Raw genomic sequence first — 21,873 nt, forward strand, 5'->3', positions numbered from 1 at the left:
ACTCACTTTGTAGACCAGGCTGGCCTCGAACTCAGAAATCCGCCTGCCTCTGCCTCCCGAGTGCTGGGATTAAAGGCATGCGCCACCACGCCCGGCCCCACTTTTTAGTGACAGAGAATTCCCATAGTCTTAGCAACTCTGCCACACATTTGAACTATTTGAAAAGAAACACATGGGCAGGACAAACACTCCAATGGGAAGAAGAACCCAAGAGGCAAATGTCCCCCACGCCCTGGCCCTCAGCCACTCACTTTCAGATGCCTGCTGTCACTGGCCACTTGCACGCCCTTCGAGTGATGTCCCTGGTCCATACAAACTTCCTGCCTTTCCTTCATGTAATAACACAGACCGTGCCCATGGTGAGGCTCTCCCTTCTCGCCTAACAGCCTATCTCTCACGTGCCCACAGGGAGCTTCTCCCTCCTCCTCTATTTCCTAGTTTTCAGCAGGAGCGTGAGAGGAGCGAGTCGAGCTTAGGAAAGCACCAGACACTCAGAACTGGGCACCAGCTTCTCAAGGACTCCCAGAGCTTTCTTGTTCTTCTTTCCTGACATTTAGCTCACCATGGGTGTCCATGCTGTGGGTTACTAAACCAGCCCTCTGTCAAGAGATATGCAAGCTCTGCTATTACAAATGAGCTGCGGTTGGGGCGGAGAGATGACTCAGCAGTTAGAAGCAGACACTGCTCTTGCAGAGGATCCCAGTTTGGTTCCCAGCACCTGTACTCATGTGCTCGCACCATGCCCCTCCATACACGTGTAATTAAAACAATAGAATAAATATTTTAAATAAATAAATAAATAAATAAAAGGGCTTTACCAAGAAAGCCCTGGAGTGGGCTGTGGATGTGGAAGGGAAGGAATGGATGTGGAGGTCCTGGCATGATTGAAAAGGAAATAGAGTAACAAGATAAGATGCTAATTGCAGGGCTGGGATATGTCTGCTCCAAGCCTGATGGCCCTGAACAGAAGCAGAAAGCCACACCAAGGAGGGTTCCCTCATTCAGGCCCATGGAGCAGGGAGCCCAACCAGACCAGAGCCATGCTCCTGAGTGTGCTAGACCTGAGCCTGCTCCTTTAGCCTTCGTGACAATCCTAAGGGATTTCTCCTCATGATGGAGGTAAAGAGGCAGGGGGTGAAAGCAGCCCCTCTCACAGCCTAGCACGGGGTTGTGTTGGGGATCATCCGGGACTTTTGCACAGTCCTCAGAGCTTCTCCCTGCACCTGGAAGATCTCTGAGAGAAGGCTTTGGAGGAGTGAGCTGTCACCTGGTCCTGCCACAGCTCTAACCCAGAACCCTGTCTCCCATAGGTTTTGCCCATCATCGTCTTCTTCAGCTGCGTCATGTCAGTTCTGTACTATCTGGGCCTCATGCAGTGGGTGATCCTGAAGGTGAGTCCTCAGGCCTGGGCAGGCTTCTTCAGAGTCACCAGCTCCCAGGCACAGCCTTCCAGTGTCCCCAGTCTCCCAGAGTCCCATGACTCAAGGTCTAACTCCCTACCCTAGAATGTCTTGCTTTCTGGATCCATACTTTCCCAGAATGCCCTGCTCCCAGGGTCCTTACCCTCCTGGAGTCTCTTGCTCCTGAAGCCATGCCTTCCCAGAATGCTCTCCTCCACACCTTACATTCTCTCCATATCTACTGCTAGTCAAACATCCCTTCAGAAGGTCTCTCGCCCTGACACTAGGGTAAAATGGCACAAAAGCTTGTCTCTATGGGAGGGAGGGAAGCGGCACGTGATTTAGGGGGAAATTTATTTATACCAAAATGATCCAGAGAGATTATAATACCGTGCTAGATAGGCCAGACTTAGCTGGTATAAATGTGCTTACGTTAAAAGGACTATTCATTCATTCGTTTGCTTATTTGTTCACTTGTTGATATATTTGTTTATTGTGTGTGCACATGCACGTGTGTGCATGCATGCATACCAGGATGCACATGTGCAGGTCAGAAGACATCTTGAAGGAGCTGGTTTCCTCCCTCTGCCATGTAGAACCTGGGGATTAAACTCAGGTTGTCAGGCAGTGAACACCTTTACCAGCCGAGTCATCTTGGCAGCCCAACTGTGCTTAGGTTTATAAAATCAGCATGTGTCTAGGATATAGGCATTAGCACTGTACAGCATTTGAAAGCATCAGACCTGGCAAAAGGGTCTGGGATTTTAGCCAACAGAGCTCAGAACAAGTCAGCACCTTTGCATGACAGCAAGAATAAGAAATGACCTATGTTTATGTTAACCTGCAGAATCCAGAGGCAGTGACTGCCCCTGGATCTGGAACATGTGTTCAACCATGGGCTTGGACAAATGGTGCTATAAGTAGGGAAGAATTCACATCCTCCACAGCCAGGCTGGAGGGATGGAGAATGATGGGCTTGGACCAGAAGAGGATAGGAGGGAAAGCTAATTCCAACTGCTTATGAAGGAAGACTAGCCGAGGACAGGCTGAGAGGCAGCAGCCGCACAGAAACATTCCAGAAGAAGTACAATATGTCCCAAACCCTTTCCCAGTGAACTCTAGACCCTGGCGTGCTACCAAATGTTACTTGGACAAGAAAGTCTCTAGTTAAGTAACTGAAAAATACCAGGCTAGACATTATGGTGAATTAATTTTTTCATTAATTTAATTATTTATTCACTTTATCAAAGCCCTCTCCCTCCTCTCCTCCCAGTCCCACCCTTACAAGTCCCTCTCCCAACTATACTCTACCTTTCACCTCAGAGAAGGAGAAGCCCCTTTTGGGTACCACCCCACCCTGGGACATCTAGTTCCAGCAGAATTAAGCACATCTTCTCCCACATAGGTCTAACCAGACAGTACAGTTAGGGGGAGGGGATCCAATGGCGGGCAACAGAGTCAGAGACAGCCCCTGTTCCAGTTGTTAGGGGACCCACATGAAGACCCAGCTGCACATCTGCTACAAATGTGTAGGGGGCTCAGGTCTAGACCCTGCATGTTCTTTGATTGGTGGTTCAGTCTCTGTGAGCCCCCATGGGCCCAGGTTAGTTGACTCTGTAAGTCTTGTGGTGTTCTTGGCTCCTCCAGCTCCCTCAATCCAATCTCCTACTCTTCCACAAGAGTCTCCAAACTCTGCCTGATGTTTGGCCGTGGGTCTCTGCATCTGTTTCCATCTGCTGCTGGATGAAGCCTCTCAGAGGACAGTTATGCTACGTTCCTGTCTGCAAGCGTAGCAGAGTATCATTAATAGTGTCAGGGGTTGGTTCTCTCCCATGACATGGGTATCAAGTCAAGGCAGTCATTGGTTGGTTGTTCCCTGCAATCTCTGCTCCATCTTTATCCCTGCACATCTAGTAGGCAGGACAAAGTTTGGGTTGAAGGTTTCACAGGTGGGTTGATGTCCCTCTCCCTCCACTGGAAGTCCTGCCTGGCTATGGGGGGTGGCCACATCAGTATCTGTATCTCCAGAAGCTAGGAGCCTCAGCTGGTGTCACCCCCATAGACTCCCAGAACCGCCCCCTCCTACCAGATCTCCATCTCATCCCAGAGATGCCCCCATCAATTTCCCTTTTCTCTCTCAGTCCCTGCTTAGCCATTCTGAGAGGTGTGAGATAGAATCTCAGAGTCATTTTGATTTGCAGTTCCCTGATGTTGAACATTTCATTAAGTGCTTCTCAGCCATTAGAGATTCCTCTGTTGAGAATTCTGTTTAACACTGCCTCATTTTAAATTGGGTTATTTGGTTTGTTGGTGTCTAATTTCTTAAGTTCTTTATATATTTTGGATATCAGTCCTCTGTCTGATGTAGACATTTTCTCACTCTGTAGACTACATTATGGTGAATGATTTTTTTTTTTTTTAAAGACATGGTCTTATTTTGTAGCCCTGGCTGTCCTAGAACTCAATATGTAGACCAGGCTGACTTTGAAATCACAGAATCTGCTTGCCTCTGCCTCCTGAGTCCTGGAATTAAAAATGTGTGCTACCATGCCCAGCCAACAAGGTTTTTGTTGTTGTTGTTGTTGGCTGGGCTGGAGAGATGACTCAGCGGCAGTTAAGAATTTGTACTGCTGCCCTTGCAGAAGACCTCGCTGGGTTCCCATTGTTCACCTTGGTAGCTCATAACTCCCTGAAACTCCAGCTCCAGGGGATCTGATGCCTTTTTCTCTAAGCTTCCAGTATCTGCACACACATACACAAAAAACAAACCCATATAAATATACATATATGTATGCACACCAGACTTGTGTCGCCGTCAAGAGGACAGCTTGCAGGAGTTGGTTCTCTTTCCACTCTGTGGGTCCTGGCAATCAAACTAAGGTCGTCAGGCTTGGTGACAAATGCCTTACCTAGCTTGCTTACCTTAGCTGGCTTGCTGACCCTCCACCTCATCTTCTGAGATAGGATCTCTCACTGAGCCTGAGCTCACTGACTTGGGTAGACTGGCTGCCAGCAAGGCCCAGGGATCCTCCTGTGTCTCCCTCTACAGCACTGGGATTACATGGGTCCTGACCTGACCAACTGAGCTGTAGTACAACCAATTTTAAGCTTATCCCCGACTAGCTTACAAATAAATGAGACTCAGACTATAGTTATTTTATTTGGCTTTGACAACTACTGGGGGCCACCCCTAATCTTCTTTTCTAACTGCTGGCCTGGCCGCCTCCCTAGCAGTGTACCCCAGATACATGGTGTTTCGCCTGGCCACATGCTCACAGTTCATCTCCCCTCATCATCATCTTCCTCTCTCCTCTCTCTTCTTCCTCCTTCTCTTCCTCAGCTCTCCTCCACCCCACCCCAAACAAGGTCACTCCAAACACACCTACCTCTCATCCCTCCAGTTGTAGCCAATTTTATTTAACCAACAGTTTTAAATCTAGGAACAAGGTTTGCACAACAAAAAGCTTTTAAAGGTGAAAATTTACTCCCCTTTAAAAGAATTTACAGAATTTAGCATTACAATAAGCAGCAAAAGACCAAACCTCCACACTGCCCCCCCCCTTCCCTGATCACCTCTTTTAAAACTGCTCCAATACTAATTAAGGTTCAAACCACTTCAGGGCCCCGGGCTAGAAGAGTTGGGTATTTTCACCCCCAACTCTTTCTGACTCTGGCTTGCTAATGTCCACTCATGAGTACGCTGGTTTTTTTCCAGATTGCCTGGTTGATGCAGGTCACCATGGGCACCTCAGCCACTGAAACCCTAAGTGTGGCAGGAAACATCTTTGTGAGCCAGGTAGGTACTGCAACTACCCCAAAGAGACTGAGGGGGGCAGGGATCCAATCTAATTCAAGGGAGAGCCATTTAACCTGTCCCCAGGTTCACAGAAGGCTGCTGCCCAGGGATGCTACATGTCTTGCCTGTGTCATGCCAACCCCCCACATGGTCTATTTGGCACCTCTGTCACTTCAGCCTGGGCTGATGTTATCAGCGTAGATACTGACAGGCTAATCGGGGAAACTGAGGTTAGGGAGATGTGAATAATTTGGCCAAGATCCTGCAGGGATAAATAAAGACACATTTAGTCATTTAGTCAGTTGGTGTTTGTTTGTTTTTCCTTGATCAGGCTTCTTTCCACTATATCATTTGGTCTACTTAGTTTTGCTTTGCCTGAAATGTATTTTTTTTTTGTTTTGTTTTTTGTTTTTTTTGTTTTGTTTTGTTTTGTTTTTTGAGACAGGGTTTCTCTGTATAGCCCTGGCTGTCCTGGAACTCACTCTGTAGACCAGGCTGGCCTTGAACTCAGAAATCTGCCTGCCTTTGCCTCCCGAGTGCTGGGATTAAAGGCGTGCGCCACCACGCCCGGCTTGAAATGTTATTTCTTAAAATAATATAGTTCTGAAGGCACCAGGACTCCTGAGTCTCTTCAGGCCTAACCTTCCCAAGAAGGAGACTATGGAAGTCAGGGAGTCCCTAAGAGATACCCTCGCCAAGTGATACCTTATTATTATTATTATTATTATAATTATTATTTATTTATTTATTTATTTTAAGAAAGTATTGGCCTGGTTTTTGTTATGGTGCAAGATGTCAAGGTAACTGTTATTTATCTGATGTAATTGTCATCTCAGAGGCTTCCTCTCCGATCTGCTGACCTAGGCCTTGATGTGTTAATTAATATCAAATAATATTCATCTACATATATATATTGAGCGGATAAACCAGACAGCAGGCCAGGCCAAGGTGGTTCCACGTGGGAGAGGTTTACTGTGCAGAGATGGAGGGGCGGCGAAGTGGGTAGAAGGGCAGAGAAGAGGAAAAAGAGAGAAAGAGGGGGAAGAAGAGAAGAAAGAGAGAGGAAAAAGAGAGTGAGGAGGGGGCGATCCCCTAATTTATACGGAAAATGATGTCACACCAGTGAGGGTGGGAACTGCGCCAAGTGGATTGTGGGATTGAGGGTCATTGTCCTGGCAACCCAGGTCAAGGGTCACATAGGCAGGGGCTTGGAGTGTCCTGGTGCTAACATTCCTCCCTTCTTGTTATTATAAAAGAAGGGGGAGGAAAGAGAGGGGAAACCAATGGTGAAGAGGGAATAAGGGTGTTGTGTCTCTAAAGCTACTTCCTGTTGTTTAGGGGCATCGTCAATTTTCAGGGTATATCTGGACTTCACCATCGGAATCCATTTGGTAATCATCTGAGTCAGGCTCTTCTATGGACAGCGATTCCTTTGTGGGCAGCGAGCAGCTGGTAATCCTGTAACAGGAGCTGATTAACAGTTTGGTTAGAAATTTTTTGTACTTGTCACTGAAGGAATGTAGAGATAAGATTAATAAGACAAGGAGTGAATAATAATGCCAGGAAGATGACCAGGAAAGGTATTATATGAGTGGAAGGATCCACTTCCATTTGGGGTTTTCAAAGATACCAGAACCGGTTATCTCATAGTTACTGAAATCTCTTATGTCTGCCTGTAGTTCCTGGATTTTATTTTTCACTATCCCGGATTGATTGATGTAGAAACAGCATTCTTCTTGTAGGAATAGGCAAAGACTATTATCTTTAGCTGTCAGGAGGTCTAGTCCTCACCGGTTTTAAAGCATCATGGCTGCCAAAGAATGGATCTGCTTTTGGATAGTAAGCAGTTTCAGTAATTCCTTGAAAATCTCTTTTAAACTGGGAAGTGAATGTATTGTACTGGGTCATAAAAGTCATTATCCCTGCTATCCCCGTACCAGCCCCTACAGCTATCCCCATGGCTGCCAGGAGTGGTACAACCTGAACAGCTATTTTTGTGCTGAGCAGCTACCATGTTTACAACCAGGACTGGTAGGGGCTCGTTTCCCTCAATTACTCCCAGTTCAGGGAAAAGGAGTACCAACGTACAAAGCCCTGACCAGCCGGCTGGTAGGCGGTGATACACTTGAGTGCCACAGAGGATTGATGTGTTCTAGATAGCAGGGCATTGTGGCAGAGATGTTGTATCAAGAGTTACGGTCTTGTTGCAGTCTGCGGGGCCTAGTGTCTAGAGGTGGAGTGATATTGAGACATATTTTCTCTGAATATGGATGGTACTTACTGGGGAACTAGGCTGGGTTTTGCAGTAGAGCTTACCAGCAACTCCTGTTTTCCACCTGGGATCCCATGGGTCTCAAATGTAGAAGATGAGTGTCTTGCAGAATCGATAGAAGAAGTGATTAATCCATGTCCCTAGCATGTGTATCTATCTCACAAGACCAGTATGGGCAGCCCCCATACTCGTCTGGCCATTTTCTGTAATAATCTTTTGTCTGGTTAAAGAGAAAACAGGTATAGAAGTCATAATATGCGGATGGAATAACAGATACAGGAACAATGGCGATCGGGATCGCTTCCTGGCACCCGGCTATGGAGCAGTTTCCTGATCCTATTTGGAAAGTCTGCTTGTTGTCTGTGGGCGTTTCTCGAACTTCGAATCTCCAGACGTAAGGGCTGCCCTTGATGGAAATGAACAGCAGGGAAAAGATAAAAAAAAGGCCACAACTAATTCCGTGTCTCGTCCAGCGAGGTCAGGTTTGGCTGCTGGAGTGGAGTCTCATTCTCTAGGATGGGAGACAAGACAGGTGGTCTTGATGTCTACGGAGCACGGTCCTGTTAGGGTTGATGTGTATGACGAGGAATCATCTTTAGGTGGAGGAATGAAGGGTTTCAGGTGAGACAGGTGGACACAATGAGAGAGTCCCTCGAGTTTAGCAGCTGTAGGGGTCACAAGGATTACCTTAAAAGGACCCTGCCATTTAGGAGAAAGGGGTGAAGGCTGATGACCTGGAGGAGATAAAAGGACTTGGTCTCCAATATTAACAGGTAATGGGCAGGAAACAGTGCGGTCGGGGTAGATGATGGTCAGCAAAGTTCCATAGGCGAGAACGGAGATGAGAAAGTAATGGGGTAAGCAAGTGACCTGGAAGGGGAGCGTGCTTGGGCGGGAAGCCAGGAGTTAGGACTGGGCGTCCATACATGAGTTAGCCAGCCTTTCTGGCTCCTTCATGTAGGAAGGAGCTGCCATCCGTATATCAAATATATGTGGCTTGGGGCAATGCGCCCTCCTGTGTGTGTGAAGGATGAGGTAATAGTTCTTCTAGAGTTTCAGTGCAGGAGTGGGATAGGGAGTGGCTAGTATTTGGTTTAGGAGGAAGGTTAGAAAGATTGATAGGTGGACATGATTGGAAAGTGAGTGTGGGGTCTTCTATTAGAGCTACCTGGAGAGAGAACTCTAGAGGGAGGTAGAGTCTGTAATCCTTTATACATTAGGAGCTGTGACAGGTTATGAGAAGAGAAGACAGTTATAGGTGATCCTAAGGTTAGTTTCTTTGATTCTTGAATAAGGAGTTCAGCGGCTGCTAGAGTGCGAATACAGGGTGCCCATCCCTGAATGGTTAGGTCTAGTTTCTTTGACAGGTATGCCACAGGTGCAAAAGAAGGTCCTGTTTGGTGGCCCAAGGCTCCAAGGGCAAATCCCTCCTTTTCTGTTACATAGAGGGAAAAAGGATGAGTCAGGTCAGGAAGATGTAAGACCGGGGCCCTAAGGAGGGCCTGTTGGAGCCTTTGAAAGGGCCTGGTGATAGGTTTTAAAAGAGGTCCATGGGTGGGGCCTAACGCTGCTTCGTATTGAGGGTGAGAAAGAAGAGAAAAGGAAGGGACCCAGGAACGTAAAGGGAATGACATGGTATTGTTAGTAGGTTGGCTGGCTACAAGGAGGAGCAGAGGAACTGCTGGTGAGCTTGAGTTTAGGCGAATGTGGGGAGCCAAAGAAATAGAGGCTCCCAACAAGGGGACAGACATGTGGGCACTACCAAAGAGGAATGGGTGAGAGGTACACCCCTAAAAATGCAACTATGTGGTGGAGTCTGGTGAGATTGGTATGGTTTTCCCCTATCCCAACAATAGGGAAACAAGAAGGAGAGGTGAGCCCCCAAAACTCTGTTAGGACTGAGTAAGTGGCTCCAGTGTCCAAGAGGAAAGAGATGGGTCGCCCACAGACCACGATGTCTACCCTAAGCTCTCTGTTCGTGATGGCAGTGGTCAGGTCAGAGGAGCCTGGGCCTTGTCAGTCGGCCATAGCCAAGCCTAGGAGATCAGTTGGAGGGTTATCTGGGAGTGATGTCCCCCCATTTTGTGTAACACAGCGGCAATCAACAGCCCAATGTCCCTCTTAATGGCACCTAGGACATGGCCCCCTCGGCTTTCGAGGATTAGGGCAGTCTTTTGCCCAATGACCTTGTCGGCCGCACCTGTAACAGGTGCCCAGTGGTCCCTGGGTCTTAGGAGACCATGAGCTCGGGGTAGCAGCTGGGGGTGGTCCGACAGCCTTTGCCAGCATATTGTACTTCTGCTTTCGAACCCTCTCATCTCTCCCATGGTACACCTTGAAGGCCATCGCCAGACTTCTGCCTGTGGAGTCAGGGGTCCCCTCTCCAACTTTTTAAGTTTAGCTTTTATGTCGGGGTAGCTCTGGGAAAAGAAGGAAGTCATTAAGAGTTGTTTACCCTCTGGGTTCTCAGGGTCCAGATTGGTATACTGTAATAAAGCCCCTTTAAGGTGTTCTAAAAACTGAGATGGATTCTCCTGTTTATCTTGGACAACCTCTTGAAGTTTTTCAAAATTACCGGCTTTAACGCTGCTTTTCTCAGACCCGCCAAAAGACATGTAACAAACCTGTCCCTGGCTAGAATACCACCTGCGGAATTATAATTCCATTGAGGATCCAGGTCAGGTACTGTCTCTGCTCCGACTGGATATGCTCTATCTGTTTGATGAATCTCGTCTGCATGCACTCTCGCTTGTTCCCAAACTCGCCTGCGTTCCTTGGGAAGCAAATTGTTAGTAAGTATCATGTGCATATCATGGAAAGCCAAGCTGTACGACTGAGTGGTGTACTGAAATTCTTGATAAAGTCAGAAGAATTAGAAGTATAGGAGCCCAATCTCTTCTCTATCTGAGAGAGTTCACTCAGTGAGAAGGGAATGTGTACTCTGACCAGACCATCTACCCCGCAACTTCCCTTAAGGGAAGGACAGTCGCTGGGTCAGATTCTTCTAGGGGTGGAAAGCTTGGGGTTTTGGTCGTGACCTTTGAGCGAGTGATAGGGCGTGTGAAAGTAGGTGCCAAGGTAGAACGTTTGGAGGGACCTGCAGGAGAGCTGGGGGTGGCAGGCCCTGGGGAGTCTCGGTGAGGGGAAACTGAGGCAGCAGATTGGGTTCTAAACGGCGCAGAAGCAGGCCTACGGCGAAAAGGAGGTGGTTCATATGCTGGGTCCAGTATCATAGTATCGTCTAGTGGGAGTTGTGCAGGATTCATGGCTAACAGGAGTTGAGTTGGAGAGCAGGAAGAAAGAACACATAGCAGAATTGGAACGGAGATGAATGAAAGATTTTACATAGATAACCTCTTCCCGGCTTGCTGGCAGTATGTATTAAGATCTTTTAAATTTTGATGCCTTTAAAGGAGGCATCAGCTTCAAAGACTTAAGATTTTCTAGGAGACATCCCAGTGGTGTATCCGGGGATAAGTTTGAAGACATGTTGTTGCCCATATTCTGGAAGTTCCTGGTGTTCATTCCGGCATCCCAAGAATAACTCAGAAACCAAAAAGGAAATCAGCCAGGCTAGAGTGCCCAAGTCATCACGAGGTCCTTTAGTGGCTACCCAGTAAGTCCTGGACTTACTGTAGAAAGTGCTCCACCCTGGCCAGGGGTTTGAGGAGAGAGAGAGCAATTTTCAGGAGAACAAGATCCAGATGGCAATGTCTTAGTTCCTATATCAGCTGGAGGTATTGCTGTGAAAGCGCCAACCCCCTAGTTCTCAGGCAGAACTGGCCAGGCTCTGGGAACTGAAGGCTCCTCCCCGCCGATAAGACCTATCAATGGTATGCTGGTGTCTGCGTGGGAATTTTTAGCGAAATGGTGAATGGGAGCGTGGAAGCCCAGCCTATAAGGCGTGTGGGAGTGGCACAGCCTCACTTAGTTTAAAGTTGGTGGGTGCCGTGGCAGCGGCGGGTCACGTGGTGGAAATGGTGGGCAGCGGCGCCCCTCCCCCACTGGTGTTTGTGTGAGTGCCAAGCCGTTTCTCAGGCAGGGCTTTAGCAGCAAAGGCCTAGTAACCAAGGGGATTTATTAAAGAGACCTTCGAACCATCCGGTTTGGGTGGGGGGTGGGGCAGGAACCGGGAGGGAAGGTCGGCCTTGCTCGGGGAGTACCTTATTAGGGTCCACTGGTAGGGCTGGAGGACTTTCAATGTTTAAGCGGACATGAAGCAACGATCCTGGCTTACTCCCATAATTGTAAAACACAATGCCCCAGGTCATGCCCCTGAGCCACTGGGCAAGATCATACTTTTTCCCCATTTCAGTGAACTGCAATTTTACTCGGTCTAAATCTGTAGACCTGCATCCCTTATTTTTGTAGAGTTCCATTACTGCGTGCTTGCCGGGTCCTGGATTTTGGAAGGAAAAATTCAGCCCATCCCTGGTGGACTCAGTGGTCCATTTCCAATCTCCATCATTTGAAGTAACGCATCTCCAATCGCTGCAAAAGTACCCATCTGGGCCCTCCACACCAGGAGCTCTTTAGGTGCTTGGGGCAGCTATAGAACCCGTAGCTTCGGACCTCGTTGGGGGAAGGGGGGTACTTCCGGCCGCAGGAATAATTTGGCGGAGATAAAAGTAAAGGGTCGGCCACCACGCTCCCGGGGTTCCGTTTTTGAAGTGGCAAAAAGTATTTCCCCTGACTGGGATAGTATCTGCCAAGTGAGAGTTATGGGCTGATGCGGGTTGTCACTCTTTTTCTGAATTGCGCCAGAGGAGGCGGCGTAGGCGCAGCTTAAGAGGATCAGCAGTCTTTTCCAATTCCCAATCATCTTGGGGTTGCAAGCAGAGATGCCTTCTACTTTAACAGCGGTGGGGGTGGTTAGCAGCACGATGTAGGGGCCCTTCCAATGAGGCTCTAGATTTCCAGCGCGATGTTGTCGACGAGAACTGCGTCTCCCACGAAGGGAGACCCTCACTCAAAGTCTTGGGACAACGGCGGACCCCCAAGAACTCAGGAGAGACCAAGCTTGATGCAAATCACATGAGGCTTTATTCTGGAAAGCCAGAGCTCTGGGGACAACTCCTATCCTACACAGGGGTAGAGAAGTCAACCGGAAGGGAAATGGGACCCTCCTTTTATGGGCCCTCAAGGGGGAAAGGAGAAGGGAAGGGAAGGGGACTTCCAGATCACATGCCCCTGAGCAACCAATCAGGTAAGTTTCGATTTCCTGATCTGCGATTTACAAGGAATAGGTACGGGAGGGGTACAAGGAAGGAATCATGTGCAGGCGCAGCTGCGAGCAAAATGGCCGCAGGGGTGATGCAACTCTATTGGCTAACGGCTGGTATATGGGGCAACTCAGGATTGGCCAATCTAAAGTTTTGGGGGAAATTTTCCAAAATCAGCCCAGCAACCAAACCGCAAACACCTGGCAGTGGGCTATAGGGGTTGGCAAGCATAACGGATTTAAGGAATGGTCAGAGCACTCTGTACAAACATTTCCTGAAACAATGGAGCAAGTTAAACTTTTACTTTCTGCCAGTAGTGATGTCCATTTAGGACACAAGTCTGGGGGCTTACATGAATTTTTACTTTCTGTCAGGATCTTTCAGGTCAAGCTTACTCCTGTCTCAGGGCCTCGGGTCTTTCTGGGCGGCTGAGCCATCATCAGTCTGTGTAGTTGACTCCTTCCGGTCTCAGTTAACATTAACCCAGTGCCACACCCTCAAAGAGACCTGCGCTGAATCAATTCCCTGACCATGAGGCTTGTTTTTCTCACGTATCTTCATAGATTCTATCACCCTCTAAAATCACAGCGTATCTATACCTCCACACACACTTCCTGCTCCCAGGAAGACGTTCTTGTCGCTTCCGGGTATTGGTTCCTTTTCCTTTCTCTGTGATAAAGCACCCTACAGAAACAACTTAAGGAAGGAAGGAGATGCCTGTGGACCCACAGTATAGAGGTACAGGCTATCATGGTAGAGAGGGCCTGGCGGTGTGTGTGAGGCAGGGGTGTGAGAAAAATGTGGGTGCTCAGCTTACTTGTCTGTGGGTGTAGGACTGAGGATAGGAGGGGGATGAGCGGCGACAGAGTTATGTGACTGAGCCCAGCCCAGGCAGTCAGACTCTGGAGACCAGCATCAGGGCACAGATCGGAGATTATTACCCAGCACATAGGCTTAGATACAATGTTTGAGCCAATCCCAAGCCCCTAAATCCTTGGCCAATCATCTCTCACCACACTGTCACTGGGCTCCAATGAAAGTCCCGTCTGATGAGGTTACTCAGAAGAAGTGGGAGGAGTTAGGGGAAGCAGCCAACCCCTGGCTGCGGTTCCTTTTTGTTGGTTCACGGGTGTTCTGCGAGCCATCTTAGATCTAATGCCGACTACAGCAGATCAGGACTCTCTGAGGAGTCTCAGGAGCCTGAGGCACCTCGCTGTCTATCCCACTTTTTCCCTCACAAGGTTGATTTCCACATCCCCTATAACGTTCTACTTTATGTTCATTCTGGGGCCCCAGCCTATGAGATAGTGTAGCTACATTCAGGGCGTGTGGGCCGTCCCTCCTCAGTTACACCTCTCTGACCGCACCCTTATAGATGCACTATGGGGCGAATTTCCACCAAGATTCTAAGCCCAGTCACGTTGAACATGAAGATTAGCCATCATACGCCCATCTCCCCATCCTGCAAAGCAGTACCAAGAATGCTAGGGCTCCATAGCTGGATTAGATAAAGAGTAGCCCAGACTTCTCCACAAGCCCCAAAGCAAATGCCCACTGAAGGCTCAGTCCCTTTGTGCAGTTCGGGCTTGCATCCCTTCCCAGGCCTCTGTTTGCTTCCCTGGAAAATGAGAGTCCTTTCTGTCTTAGGTTGTAAGCACAGAGGGGGAGGTGCCTGGGTGTGAGGAGCACTGTAAGTGTCAACACACATGGGTAGGGTAGGGTGGTGGTATGCAGGTCCTGTCACAGAGGCGGGAGGACAATGGGGCCCAGAGAGGCTCAGCTGACTAGGAACCTACCCTCTGTCTCCTCTGAGATTCTTCGTCAAGAACTGTGACCTGTCTCAAAAAAAACAAAACAAAACAAACAAACAAACAACCTGTGACCATCACCCAGCCGCCGCCGCGGCAGCTCACTGCTTGCCTTCTGACTCTTTGTAGACTGAAGCTCCGCTGCTGATCCGGCCCTATCTGGCAGATATGACACTCTCTGAAGTTCACGTTGTCATGACTGGAGGCTATGCTACTATTGCTGGCAGCCTCCTGGGCGCCTACATCTCCTTTGGGGTAGGTAGAACCTTTCTCTGCTGGGCTATGCCAAAGCCCTGAACCTGCCTTTCTGGAAGCCCCACATGCTCCTAGTCACAGCAGTCATGGGATGTCCCCTCTCTGTCTCAAAGCCCAGCTTTGCCTGAGCAAGGCAGGCTTGCTGGGCTAAACTACTTGGTTAGGCTTTTTTTTTTTTTTTTTTTTTAATGGTTTTAGAGTTTTATTGTAGAAAGGCGGGGGGTGGGGGGAGAAGGTAGAAGGAGAGAGAAACTGGCCATGGCCCCTTGAAGAGAGGGGGGAAGGGAGAGAGAGAAGGAGGGCTAAGAAAGGTGAGAGCTTAAAGAGAGCTGGTTAGACTTTTCAAATGGCCGCTGGGACAGATTCCCAGAACTCCCTTTACTAAGCTCTTATTATGTATCAGGCATTATGCTGGGTGCTTTAATATCCCCGTTTTATAGATAAGCAAATTGAGGCTCAGAGAATAAATTAATGGTTAAAGTCAGGATCTGAACCCAGATCTGACTCCAAAATGCATGCTTAGTTTTCCATAGGCTTTCCCTGGGGATATGCCCGCCTAAAGGATGTATATCATAATCCTCTCATGGGCCAATCCAGTATTACAAATTGGACCCTAAATTCACAATACAATAGCATAGGCAGAGAAAAAAATTTACTTGTGTGTGTGTGTGTATGTGTACACATTTTTCTTTTTCTTTTTCTTCTTGAAATTATTTATTTATTTTATGTATGTAAGTATACTGTAGCTGTCTTCAGACACACCAGAAGAAGGCATCAGATCCCATTACAGATGGTTGTGAGCCACCATGTGGTTGCTGGGAATTGAATTCAGGATCTCTGTTAGAGCAGTCAGTACTCTTTACTACTAAGTCATCTCTCCAGCTCCAATTTCAATTTTTAAAAAGAGCTGTAATCCTAGCACTTGGGAGGCATAGGCAGGAAGATCAGAAGTCCTTGGTCATTAACTATATATGTAGAACTGAAGGCTATTTTGCCTCAAAAATCAAAGAAAAAAACCCTAAACATAGGAAATTTGAAACCCCAAACTTTGTTGGTAAAATGGTTTCTTAATAGTGACATATTATACACACTACCTGCATATCTTAAGGTCTTTAAACATCTTAACTTTGCTCTGGGCCTTGTGATCTGTTTTAAAAATCATCCCATGTTCTTTCTAGACACATGAGCTTTGCAGACACCTCTAGTCATTAACTAGAACTTAAAAAGCAAGGATGTGCCGGGCGTAGTGGCACACGCCTTTAATCCCAGCACTTGGAAGGCAGAGACAGTCGGATTTCTGAGTTCGAGGCCAGCTTGGTCTACAAAGTAAGTTCCAGGACAGCCAGAGATATACAGAGAAACCCTGTCTCGAAAAAAAAAAAAAAAAAAAAAAAAACCTTTGATTCCAGCTCTTGGGAGGCAGAGGTTGGCAGATCTCTGAGTTTGAGGCCAGCCTGATCTACAGAGTGAGTTCTAGGACAGCCAGAGATATACAGAGAAACCCTGTCTTAAAAATACATACATACATACATACATATAATATATACTTGTCAGCACCTGTGATCTCAGTACTTCAGAAGCTGAGGTGGGAGGATCAAAAGTTCAAGGCCAACCATGGTCACATAGTGAAACCTCATTTAAAGCAAAATTAAAACAAAACAAAACAAAAACCCATGGATGTACAGCAGGGTATGCCCAGTAAACACACCAATAATAAAATCTGAAGTTGAAAATACCATCTCCATCTTAGGCAGGACACTGTCAGCACCAAGCTTCCTCTAGCCCTGTGGGCAGACCTAGCCACCAGCATCACAAGAAAGCATCCCACTGCATTTGGCCAGCCTGGGAAGGAGCATAATTCTGCAATTTCTGCAGAATGCCTATCACCTTATTCCCATCTTGATGTAGAAATTATTCGCTTAAGCCATTAAGTCAGAGACCATCCACACCGGAAGACCTTTGTCCGTTTTATAGCATCTGGCTCCTTCCTTCTCTTCAGTCTTGAGTCCAGGCCTGGCCCCGGAATGTTTTCCTCCAGCTGACAGCCTGTCTACCTCTTCTCTGTAGCCTATAGGATGTGCGACCACAGGGCCGCAGAGGGAAAGTCCCAGGCGACAGCCATAGCAGGGTCTGGGAAAGCACCTAACAGAGGGACCTTCCCCTCTACTTCTTCTGTCCCTGGCTGCAGAGAAGCTCTCTTCTGCCCCCTGCCTGTCCTTAGCTGTCACTGCCTGGCCTTCAGCCCTGTTCCTTCAACTGCCTTCCCAAGGAGCCTCCCAGATTCTTTTCCTTTGTTTTGTACAGCTGGCTTTTAAACTCAGGGCCCCATATATGCTAGGCAAGCCATTGAGCCACACTCTCAGTTCATGGCTTCTTTATTTCCAAAGCGTTTTTACTATATTGCTTGTGTATGAGCACAGGGGCACACGTGTCAGAAGCACGCTTGTGTGGGTAGGAGGGAGTCCGTTCTCTCCCTCCACCGTGGGTTCTGGGGATTGAACCAGGGCTTGTTATGACAAGTGCTTTTACCTACTGAGCCATCTCAATGGTCCCTTCAGTCCACAGATTTCTCTTTGTGGCTTAGCCTCTGACCCTTGGCTACATCCTTTCTATTGCAGGTATTTGGATAGTAGCAGGACCTGTCCAACACAGTAGCCATGAACTCCTGAGTACTTGAAACATGGGAAGTTTAAGATGAGGTGTCCAGTATTCTTTCTTCAGTGCTAAAGAGCAAACCCAGGGCCTTAATTCCAAATGCGAGGCAAGCCCTGTACCACTGAGCTAAGTACCCCCCCCTTTTTTTCTTAATGTCTAACTAAGCTACTTAGACTGCCCTTGAACTGGTGACCTCCTGCTTCTGCCTCCCAAATAGTCAGTGTTACAGACTTGTACCCCCGGCCTGGCTTTCTTTGTACTTTTAAACATGTGACTGCTGGCCACAGTAACCGGGTTGGTGCTTTTCTGGGTGGTGTTACATGCTATGTAGGCCCATCACCTGGGAGGTAGAAAAGAAGGACCACAAACTTGAGGTCACCATCAACTGCATAGCAACGTTGAGGTTAGCCTGGGCTACACAAGACTGAATCTAAAGAATGTAGCAGGAGTGAAATTACAGATATGGTCTTTGTTGAGTTTGTATTGGACAGTGCCAGCCTAGGTCTTCTCTTTTGTCACACAGCACCAAGTGTCACTTGACTGAATCATTTCATTATGACCTCCACATACATTTCCAATTATGCTGTTGTTCCAAAGGCTCTAGGATAGATACCAACTTTCTCTGCAAATCCAAACAAGCTGGTCTCTCAGTGCAGGGGTCTCTGAACCCAGGCTGGTCATGGTAACATTCAGGAGTTGGTCACTCATGTTTCCTATTGATTTGTCCCCAAGGGAAACAAGGATTTGCAAGATCCTGTACTCAGGATCAAAGCGACTCTGTTGCTTAGTTTCCACATCTGTAAAATGAACAGACGTACTGTTCACCTGGCCACAAAGGATAGATGAAAATGGTCAGAAAACACTTAGCATGGTGCTGAAAAGTGACCATATTAAGATCAGAAGGTGGGCAGTGGTGGTGCATTCCTTTAATCTCAGCACTCGGGAGGCAGAGGCAGGTGGATCTCTGAGTTTGAGGACAGCCTGGTCTACAGAGTGAGTTCCAGGGCAGCCAAGGCTATACAGAGAAATCTCGTCTTGAAGAACCAAAAACAAAACAAAACAAAACAAAAAAACAAACAACCCCCCCCCCAAACCAAAACAGACCAGAAATCTCTCCTTTGTTTCCTTTCCCACTAAATACCTTTCTGCAAGGTGGTGTGCTCATGTCCTATTTGTAGAGGGTGGAGGGAGGCCTGGGTGGCTGAGATGGAAGGCATTCCTGACTGCTTCTGGACGCAGGGCTGGGGGATGGTGTGGGATGAACCAGCACCAGCTTCACTGCCTGCACGCAGAAGTCCTGCATCTGTATCAAGAGCAGGAACAGCCACTGTGGGATTTGAGGCTGTGGCCATATGGCTCTGGAATGTGTGTCCCCCCTAAAATCCAAGCTTACAAGCCGGGTAAAGGAAGCTGAAGGAAGAGGTCAGGGTCTAGACTGGCAGATGGAGAAACCTCAGATTTCGGACGTGGCAGTGTCCACACTGGTGCTGAGCTGCCAGGGAGGAGACAACTGAAGCCCTGAAAGTTCCAAGAGGGCACCACCCCGACTGCCCTCCTCCAGGAGGGATCAGGGTGCTGGGCTTGCCATCTAGTGCTGGTGACAGGGAAGAGGAGTTGGGCCTCTTGATGGTTCGTTTGCATGGTATGCAAGTGAGCTTTCTGTTACTAGGACAAAGCACCCCAGAGAGAGTTGAAAAATGGAGATGTATTTTATTTATGATCATGACTTTAGAGGTTTCCACCCACTTTGCCCCATCTCTGTGGGCTTGTGTTGAGATGGATCATTGCAGAGACGGTGTGGTAGAATGGTTCTGTCCACCTCAGTCCACCTCAGGGCAGTCAGGGAGGCAGAGAGACAGAGAAGAAGAGTCTGGGTGTAAGATGTACAGGCATGCCCCAGTGACCTACTTCTCCCAGCCAGGTTTTCCTCACAGTCAGCGGGGATGGATTGACTCATTGGTGAATGCAGCTCCCTCCAGGCTCTGAGGCAGCTGAGGACCAAGCCTTTGTGAGGGACTTCATTTTCACACCCTAGGCAGTTTCTGCTTCTGAGTAAGGAGAAACAAGTGGGGTTTAGAAAAAGGAGGGTTTCAGAGCCTGAAGCTCCAGGCCTTCAGCTTCCCGGATTCTTGTCTGTTCCCTGAGAACAGATGCCCTCTGCCTTTATTAGCCTGAGCCCATGTAACCTCACCTCCTGTTCCCTCCCTACTCCCTCTTGAGGCAGGGGCCTCACTGTGTAGCTCTGAATAGCCTGGAATTCACTCTATACATTAGGCTGGTCTTAAACTCACAGAGATTCGCCTGCCTCTGCTGACACTAAAGGCATATGTCACCATATCCAGAGAAGGGCATCTGCCTCAAGCTGCCTGGTGTGGGGCAGGGAACTGAACTCAGGTCCTCTGCAAGACAGCAAGGATTCTTAACTATGACGGCATCTCTCCCTCCCCCATCTCCCCACCCTACCCTTTAAAAGCAGAGTCTCATGTTTCTAGGCTACTACATAACCAAGGATGCCCTTGAATGTCTGATCCTTCCACCCAGAGTGCTAGATTTACAGGACTGTACCCTCCTTCCCAGCTCACGTAGTAACTGGGACGGAACCCAGGGCTCCCTGCATGGTTAGACAAACACTCTGCCCGAGCTGCATCCCAGACCTTTCTACTTAAAATTTAAAAACTGCTATTGGCTTACTGCAAAATTTAAGGAGAAAAGATCTATTTTGCTTTTCTTTTTTTTTTTTTAAATAGTATAGAGTTATGGACCTATTGAAAGATATCAAAAAGCACCAAGAAAGAAAATCACTTCAAACCCAGCTCCCTGGAGACAACCAATGTGCTGATAGTCAGGGGCCCTTCCTGGGGACAGCCAGTGTGCTGACAGTCATGGGCCCTTCCTGGGGACAGCCAGTGTGCTGACAGTCAGGGGCCCTTTCTGGACATCTTCTGGGCGATTTGGTGTTTGTGTTCCCCATAGTTCCCCTGCTCTTCATGCAACTTTGTGGGCACTTTCCCACCTTCCTGCAGTACTCGGAGAAGCATCACTTTCCAGAGACCATTCTCAGGATGGCTTAGTGGGGGAGAGCGTCGGTTGCCCTTACAGAGAACCCACATTCTGTTCCCAGCACCCACATGGCAGCTCACAGTCATCTGTGACTCCCGTCTCAGGACATCTGAGGCTCTCTGCTTGCCTCCACAGGCACCAGGCTCACACGCTCCACGTGCATACGTGTAGCAAAACGCCCATTGACACAAAACAAATAAACAAATCCTTAAAAGGACAGGCTGTTTGCTCCTTGTTAGTTAGTTTCCTTGTTAGTTAGAGTCTGATTTCAGTGTGGAAGGACGGCTGTTCATCTATCTCTGGAGCAGTGAGACTGTGTGTTCTGGAAGTGTCCCTCCCCCTCAGAGCTGGTGGTGGTTTATGATCTTGCTGGAGGACTTGTCCAGTGTGATTTACAGAGCCAGACCCAGTGCCTCTGTGCTGTTGAAAGAGGCTGATTCCCTAATACAGGAGTGAGACAGGCTGCCTTGCAGTGGTGAGTTCCCCGTCCCTGTAGGTATTCAAAAATAGGATATAGGGTTATACTCCTTTACCGCACAGAAGCTACACAGAGGTGGGGATGGGCTAGCTGCTTCATCCATCCCAACTCTCAGTTCTTTTAGAGGAATTTTAATCCAGCAACATGGCTGCTCTGGCAGTGGATCACATCCAAAGACCTTCTAGGTCTGTGTGATCTGGCTGGAATGCAGACACACCTTTAAGTAGAGGAAGAGGCTACGTGACAGCAGTGCAGGGAGAGACGGGGTGGGGGAGGCGGTTTTACTGGGACACTTTCACAGAGACAGGTTGCAGGTGAAGGAAGACAGGGTGAGCCAGAGAATAAGAAGGAGCCAGACGGTTAGAACAGATTGTCAGAGTTAGTTTGAAACCAAGCAGAGCAGTTCAGTCCAAAGCTGAAAGAAGCTGCATTGAATCAGTCAGCTTGGAAGATTAGATTGTACCGAGGCTAGAAACTTCCAGGACCAGGTCTAGGGGTAGTTAGAACAGAGAAGGAAAGCCCCTGGGCTTAGCCCAAGTTGTATGTTCGTACAGCTTGGGTATGGCTCTCTTTCATCCCATCGTCTAAGGACCTCAAGACAACAGTTAAAAGTTCTGGAACGTTGTCTGAATCTGTCACAAACTCCTCAGCCAGAATAGGATTAGTGGTCAAAGAGAGACAGTCTGGGCAAGGAGGCGAACCCATGAAATCGAAGCCAAAGGCCGTGCTGGATTTTAATTCTTCTTCCTGTATTTTGAGCAGGTCATAGTTATTTTTCCGGGGCCACAGTTTTTTTGTGTGTAGATGGGGTAGTGCCACTTGCTTGGCCTACCTTGCAGAAGTATTGTTTTTTTTTTTTTTTTTTTTTTTTTTTTTTTTTTTTTTTTTTTTTTTTCGAGACAGGGTTTCTCTGTATAGCCCTGGCTG

General features: G+C 48.1%; 1 protein-coding gene across 4 annotated transcripts in view; it reads left to right on the forward strand.

The window, feature by feature from the left end:
* The window catches only part of Slc28a1 (solute carrier family 28 member 1), a 57,275-nt gene that overhangs the window by 24,882 nt on the left and 10,520 nt on the right, over window positions 1-21,873 (forward strand). For all 4 annotated transcript variants that reach the window (XM_021166871.2, XM_021166872.2, XM_029480068.1 and 1 more), the window contains exons 11-13: window positions 1,311-1,391; window positions 5,116-5,196; window positions 14,628-14,753. In XM_021166871.2, coding sequence (XP_021022530.1) covers window positions 1,311-1,391; window positions 5,116-5,196; window positions 14,628-14,753 — 288 coding nt within the window. The remainder of the gene's footprint in view (window positions 1-1,310; window positions 1,392-5,115; window positions 5,197-14,627; window positions 14,754-21,873) is intronic.

The sequence above is a fragment of the Mus caroli genome, chromosome 7 (assembly GCF_900094665.2).
Source record: "Mus caroli chromosome 7, CAROLI_EIJ_v1.1, whole genome shotgun sequence".
In the NCBI taxonomy this organism is placed as follows: Eukaryota; Metazoa; Chordata; class Mammalia; order Rodentia; family Muridae; genus Mus; species Mus caroli.